This window comes from Asparagus officinalis, chromosome 4, assembly GCF_001876935.1.
Source record: "Asparagus officinalis chromosome 4, Aspof.V1, whole genome shotgun sequence".
In the NCBI taxonomy this organism is placed as follows: Eukaryota; Viridiplantae; Streptophyta; class Magnoliopsida; order Asparagales; family Asparagaceae; genus Asparagus; species Asparagus officinalis.
Window position 1 is genome coordinate 29,666,832 of NC_033797.1, and position 7,412 is coordinate 29,674,243.

Consider the following 7,412-nt stretch of genomic DNA (forward strand, 5'->3'; position numbering starts at 1 on the left):
GCTTCTCCGTCCTCACGGGCCTCTGTTGGGCCATGGAGCCCATTTGTGGCCAAGCCTACGGTGCCAATAACCACAAACTCCTCCACAAAACTCTACTCATGACCGTGATCCTACTACTACTAACTACCCTTCCTATTTCCTTGTTATGGCTCTACACGGACAAAATCCTCACACTCTTTGGCCAAAACAGAGAAATCACAGCTCTGGCTAAAAACTGTGTGTTATATCTCCTCCCAGACCTTTTACTTACCTCGTTTCTTGCTCCCTTAAAGGCCTACTTGAGCTCACAGAGTAAAACGCTGCCAATTATGTTCAGCTCAGGTGTGGCAGTAGCTTTTCACCTGCCGTTCAACATTTTCCTTTCTAAGATCAAGGGGATAGAAGGCGTCGCGCTGGCTACTGCGCTGACGGATCTCAGTGCGACGATCATGCTCGCTTTCTACGTGCTGGCCACGGAGTCATGGATCTACGAAGGATGGTGGAAGCAGCAGCTGAGCGAATGGACGCGACTGTTGACCCTCTCGGCTCAGTGCTGCTTCAGCGGCTGCCTCGAGTGGTGGTGCTACGAGATTCTTATACTTCTTGCGGGCAGAACGCAGGACGCTCAGTGCAATGTTGCGGTCCTGACCTTAGTCCTCAACTTCGATTACTTCTTGTACGGTGTGATGGTCTCGTTGTCGACCTGCGCATCGACGAGGGTGTCCAACGAGCTTGCTGCGGCTGGCCGAGCCGCGTGCAGCCGCCCCTTTCGGTTTGCGCTCGGGGTTGGTGGCCGGCCCGGAGTTGTGTGGGTTATTGATGGTTGGTCCATTAAAGCAGAATGGGGGAATTTTTGTTTCAGTCAGTGGACAGGCGGACGTCGCGTTGAAGATGTGTAGAGGACATTGATGATAATGGCTGTTTAATTTTGTGCTGGGGGTTTGTGGGGGGATTTTGAGAGGGAGTTCTCGGCCTTGGTTGGCGATGTTGAGCGTGGTGGGGTTTTATTTTGTGGGGTTGCCTTCGGCCGGGGTTGTTTGTTTTAGGGTGGGGCTTGGGGTTTATGGGCTGTTGTTGGGGTTTTTGGTTGGGAGTATGAGCAGTGCAGGACTGTTGTTTGTGTTGGTACTGAGGATGGATTGGGCTGCTGAGGCCGAGAAGGTGCAGAAGTTGGTGGCAATTAGAGAGGTACTGGGAAAGGAGGAGGAGAATTTAGTTGCAGAATCTGAAGCTTATTAATGATAACCCAGACTACACGTATATTACGTTCATGTTGCTCCTTTCTTCATTACTCGCTAGTAATATCTTAGGTATTGTTTGGATATCATGGTGTTTTTGTTATTCTTATTGTGTTTTTGTCAAAAGCAAAACACAATGTGTTTGGAAATTGTTGGGGATTCGAAACAATCAATCGAACTCTTGCCCTTCCTGACCTTGTGTTGAAAGTAGGAAAATAGGAATAATACCATAAATAAAGATCTAACCTTGCAAAATAGTAAATGAGACGAACACACAGATTTAACGAGGTTCAGCAACATGCCTACGTCCTCGGAAGCCACACCACACAATTTCTTTATTAATTGAAGAAGAAACACAAGCTCTCAAACTAGGGTTTAATCTCTCTGAGATTCTCTCTCTTTCTGTAGCCAAAAAGCTCTCTTTTTTCGTGTTGTACAAACCCTAAAAATATTTAAGGTATATATAGAGTCCTGGTAGAAACAGAATCCAAAACAGTTTAGGAAACTGTTTGACAGCGTCGCGGTCGACCGCGGCGGTCGACCGCAATAAAAACCCGAGACCAAAAATCCTACAGGGTTGGCGCGGTCGACCGTAGCGGTCGACTGCCTTCGGATCCAGCCCTGTGCACGTTCGCGGTCGACCGCCAGGTTCTCGCGGTCGACCGTGGATCTGCCAGCTTGTTCTCTTCGTCGTTTTGATTCCAGCTTTCATCTCGACTTTGGGTCTACACCTTAGACTAACAACTCCTACTTGGAGACCAAAGTTCCTGCAGTGAGTTCACCCGAACTCTCCCCTTCTTTGCATGTATCTTCTCCTCTGGAAAAAATTCTTTCTTCAATCAACAATATCCCGGCGATCGTGCCGATCTTCGTAGTGTGGCTCCGCCTTCGTCTTCTACCCGTGAAGGCCAACTGAAGTTGCGCATAACTCCAGTTTCTCAATGGTGACTGTCTTCGTCAACATGTCCGTCGGATTTTAACTCCCCAAAATCTTCATTAAATGTAACTTTCCGTCTTCAACTAGCGAGTGTATAAAATGGTATTTTACGTTGATGTGCTTTGTTCTGGCATGATATACTGGATTCTTGGCAAGATGTATAGTGCTCTGGCTATCACAATAAAGAACTCATCTCCCTTGCTTCAGATCCAACTCTTCCAAGAACCCGTTCAATTAGATCATCTCCTTCCTTGCTTCAGTCACCGTGACATACTCAGCCTCGGTTGTAGACAAAGTCATAATTTTCTACAGACGTGAGACCCAGCTCACTGCTGTTGATGCTAAGGTATAAACATACCCCATGGTGCTTCGTCTCTTATCATGATCACCGGCGAAGTCCGCATCCACGTATCCCTGCAGCACCAACTCCTTCCTCCTGAAACATAATGGCTTGTTCGTTGTCTCTCTCAAGTACCGTATTATCCACTACACAGCCTCCCAATGCTGCTTCCCTGGATTGCTTGCAAATCTGCTCATAACTCCCACTGCATGGACGATGTCCGGTCTCGTACAAACCATCACGTACATGAGACTCCCAATGACCGAAGAATATGGTACCCTGCTCATTAGCTATTTTTGGTGACCCGCACTTGCGCGGGTTGCCTCGAGATTTGGCTATTTTTGGTTTTCCCGGACTCGTATTGACGTTCCGTTGACTTGTGCACTTCGTAGGCTCACTTTGTGCGCTCATTAGCTTCTCTTCGGCCTCGGATGATCCTCCTTACTTCAGATAATCCCCTCTGACTTGGGTGATGGCGTTCATTGTCTTCGTTTAGTGTCAAACTACGCGTGGGAACCCATAGACATTTTTTGACGCCTACAATGGTATTCACAATATATCACATGCACGACACGTGCATGTTTTGTGTACCAAATCAACTTGTACTAATTTTTGAGATGATACCTCAAAGATTCCAGCTATAGAATGCGAGACTTCAAGAGTGTTTCCCTTCATGCAATTTTCTTGGAGAATTTTTTTCGCTTCAGGACATAGATAGCTATTCCATTTTGTTGCCATCTCGTGGCAATTATTTATCCTTTCCATAATTTGCACATGAATGTGATCCATCATATCGTAAACAGGAAGTGTTCTCGCCACACGAATCCAATTGTTGAAAGATTCAGCAACATTAAAAGTGATATGACCATATCTGCAAATAAATATCATATGTATCAAACACAAATTCACTATCACAAAGTACAATCAGGTGTCACATATAAACGACAAATGTCACAAGCAATAGTAAATTGTCACAGCCCACAGATAAGAGTCACATATAATAGAGTGATGCCACATGAGATGAGTAAAGGTCACACATAACAGATGAATGTTGCATATAAAAGCATAATGTGACATTTAACAGATCAAATTCACAGAAAATGGCTGATATTTGACGTACCTTATACCAGGAAATACATAATTCGCCCAATTATTTGGACCATAACTGAGAGTTACTTGGTAAGCTCTTTGATCCGTTAACCTAATCTTATATAAAACAGCTTTAAATTCTCTTTCTGTATATTTATTTGCAGCAAACTCCAATAATTTTGAAATTCATTGAGCAACATTTGAGGCAAAACCCATCTCTCTAAACTTCAATTTGTAATTCTCAACAAGATGAAGTACACATCTATAATTGTACACATCTGGAAATATATCTTTTAAAGATTGTTTTATTCATTTGTCGGCATCTGACAAAATGACTAGAGGACGGGGTGAATCATATGCTTCTGTTCGATTGTACAAAATATACCGCAATCCTTGAATAAATCAACTCTAATTCGCTTCATTTTCTTGGTCATAAACGCAAAATGCGAGTGGAAATATGCATTAATTACCATCATAAGCAGTCGCACCTAATAAGATCCCTTTGTAGCTATCTATCAAAAAAGTCCCATCTAGAAAAAGCAATGACCTACATCCTTTGAGAAACCCATGTATGCATGCACATAGGACACAAATAAACGCTTGAATCTTCTTTCTTCTTGTTCAATGATGAAGACAGTGCATAGGTTTGTTTCCATCACCTTCATTTGGTACCTTTAAATGATGGTTAAAAGGACAATAACTTGTTAAATGATGAATAAGTTCTAACGGTCACATATAATACGTTAATGTCACATATTAGATCTCAATGTCACATGTAATACTCAAATATCATAAAACAAATCTAAATATCACATAAAAGGTTGAAGAGTCATATTTAGATTTGAAGTGTCACATATGTCGTTGAAATATCACATGTTATGCTTATTTGTCACATAGCGTTCTGACATGTCACATTTACAGTTAACTGTGATACATATATGTTCTAAAAGAGACATCAACAAATTAATGGACTAACCAGGATAGTAAATCATATGAATGTCTTGTGCAACTAAATATTTGGTCTTTTGTTGTCTCCTTAGCATGTCAAGCTTTAGACTAATTAACTTTTAAACTGTATTAAGAGTGCAATTCCTTTCTAATGTCAGTTGGGGTGATATATGGACTCCTCTTCATAATTGATTGTAGCATACTTGCAATCCGCCTTCTTGATGCTCTGGAGTGACCAGCTGTGCTGTTATGTTGTCCACAAGTATGTTGAGGAACAAAAAAATTTTATAGCAAAGGTCGACACATGGCTCAATCGTGAAGCAAAAAGCAACCACGGCCATTTTGTTTCTTTTCTAAACATGCAACTAGCACGAATACGTTTTGGCTCATTGTTAACATATTTAAAAGCAGACTTCTTAGCTATAGCATAGTATATAAGAGTCATTCTAACTTCTTTTGCGCTTTCAAATTGCTGCCCTTTTCCAGTAATTGTCTCGTGCCACCATGTTGGGATCCGTGTCGAGTCACTTACTACGTCGTTCATCGTCCACACATGCTCTCCTTGAGGATTGTCGTTAGGGATCCTCTCCGATTCATCGATTGGGATCCTCTCATAAGGTTCCTTGATATGCTCTGATGACTGTGAGCTTACATTAGGAAGACTGCAAGTTGAATATAACATACAAATAAGTCACGTGTGATAATTACAAATAACTGTTAACTAGTATATGTCACAAATAAAGTCGATATGTCACGTGCAATGTTTTCAGGTCACATATAAGACGTAAATATCACAGTTCCCATTATAACGTGTATCCAAAACCTGAAAATAATTTTTTGAATACTTACTTAAGCTATGTTTCTGTCCGAATAACAAGCGTGGATCCTCCATCTCTTTTAGTAACAGTCATAGTTATCGTATTAAACCCTATTGAACGATGATAATCTACCATGTTGAGAATATCTTCATCTTTTGAAAGCTCAAACGATACATTGGGGAACTTCTCGAGAGAGTAACTTATCAACAAACTTTCGTATGGTACTCTTAAATTCTCTGCAGCTTGTATCTTCAATTCAACTAAACTTGTTGCAGAATTGACTTTAATGAGGGTTGCATTTGTGCTAAATGAAATCATAAACATTAAAGATTCTTCCATTTTGGTTGTTGAATTAGTTAATAAGAAAATTTTAAGAATATTTTGGTTGTTGAAGGTTGTTGAGTAGAATTTAAAGAGGGAAGAAGATATTACATTGAGATGAGACATTATTTGGAGGGAACTTAGTATGTTGTCCCTCTAATTTTTCCTTTCCTTCCAAAAAAACTCTCTCAACCATTAATGCCATTCTCCCCAATTCTCTTGAACCCAATCGGATGTCACTTCCCACTGTATAATGGAATGAGGACTGCCTAATAAGACAAAATATTTTAGATACTCCACAAATGGGTACAACAGGGGTAAAGTGGGCAATACTTAAAAATACAGTATAAAGTACATATACAATGTTGGGCTAGGGGTATTTTAGCATGGAAACTTGGGTCAAAGAGTTTATAATGGGCTGACTCTAGTTGGGGGTGAGGGGTGCATGACTTCTTACAAATTGCTTGGTCCAAGCAATTTTCCCTTACTTGGATTTTTTGATCTTCCTAGCCTGTAACCGCAAAAAACCTAAAAAAAATTAAAAAGGAATTTTCACATCATCAGTCCCATGACATGTTCCAAATTTTGGGTACAAAAATAATTACTCTTACAAAAAACAATAAATGTCTTTCATTGATTAGAAAGTTTATATGACTACATGGAAAAGCCAAGTCATTGGTCGTGGAACCACTTCAGCCGTAAGCTACACAAACATTAACATGTTTTCGAACTCATACTCCACTACTCCAACGATCATAAATTATGCCAACCTTTAGCTTGTACGCTTGTAGCATTAATATGGTTGCTAATCAAACAATCTCTTCCACTTCCCTTTGCCAATTTGCTTTTCAATCCAATCCCAGTTAGAACTTAGCTATGCTACATTTCAAACAAACCATTCTCTTAGAGCTCAAGAAGCAAAAAAGCCTAGCCCTCCCTCTCATACCAATGAACTCAACATGGTTCGCTAAAACGGCCATCACCACGGCGTTCCTCGGCCGCCTCGGTGAGCTTCAGCTGGCGGCCGGCTCCATCCTCACGGGCCTTTGTTGGGCCATGGAGCCCATTTGTGGCCAAGCCCACGGTGCCAATAACCACAAACTCCTCCACAAAACTCTACTCATGACCGTAATCCTATTACTACTAACTACCCTCCCTATTTCCTTGTTATGGCTCTACACGGACAAAATCCTCACACTCTTTGGCCAAAACAGAGAAATCACAGCTCTGGCTAAAAACTGTGTGTTATATCTCCTCCCAGACCTTTTACTTACCTCGTTTCTTGCTCCCTTAAAGGCCTACTTGAGCTCACAGAGTAAAACGCTGCCAATTATGTTCAGCTCAGGTGTCGCAGTAGCTTTTCACCTGCCGTTCAACATTTTCCTTTCTAAGATCAAGGGGATAGAAGGCGTCGCGCTGGCTACTGCGCTGACGGATCTCAGTGCGACGATCATGCTCGCTTTCTACGTGCTGGCCACGGAGTCATGGATCTACGAAGGATGGTGGAAGCAGCAGCTGAGCGAATGGACGCGACTGTTGACCCTCTCGGCTCAGTGCTGCTTCAGCGGCTGCCTCGAGTGGTGGTGCTACGAGATTCTTATACTTCTTGCGGGCAGAATGGGAGACGCTCAGCGCAATGTTGCGGTCCTGACCTTAGTCCTCAACTTCGATTACTTGTTGTACGGTGTGATGGTCTCGTTGTCGACCTGCGCATCAACGAGAGTGTCCAACGAGCTTGGCGT

At 42.1% G+C, this 7,412-nt stretch overlaps 2 protein-coding genes across 2 annotated transcripts in view; both read left to right on the plus strand.

Moving 5' to 3' along the window:
* Window positions 3–878, plus strand: LOC109838422 (protein DETOXIFICATION 56-like; the record flags this gene model as incomplete). The annotated part of the gene is made up of 1 exon (XM_020406871.1): window positions 3–878. A coding segment is annotated over one exon (876 nt), but the record flags the coding sequence as incomplete, so codon positions are not given.
* The window catches only part of LOC109838424 (protein DETOXIFICATION 56-like), a 1,862-nt gene continuing 728 nt past the window's right edge, over window positions 6,279–7,412 (plus strand). The window contains exon 1 of the mRNA XM_020406872.1: window positions 6,279–7,410. Coding sequence (XP_020262461.1) covers window positions 6,547–7,410 — 864 coding nt within the window. The 5' untranslated portion in view covers window positions 6,279–6,546. The remainder of the gene's footprint in view (window positions 7,411–7,412) is intronic.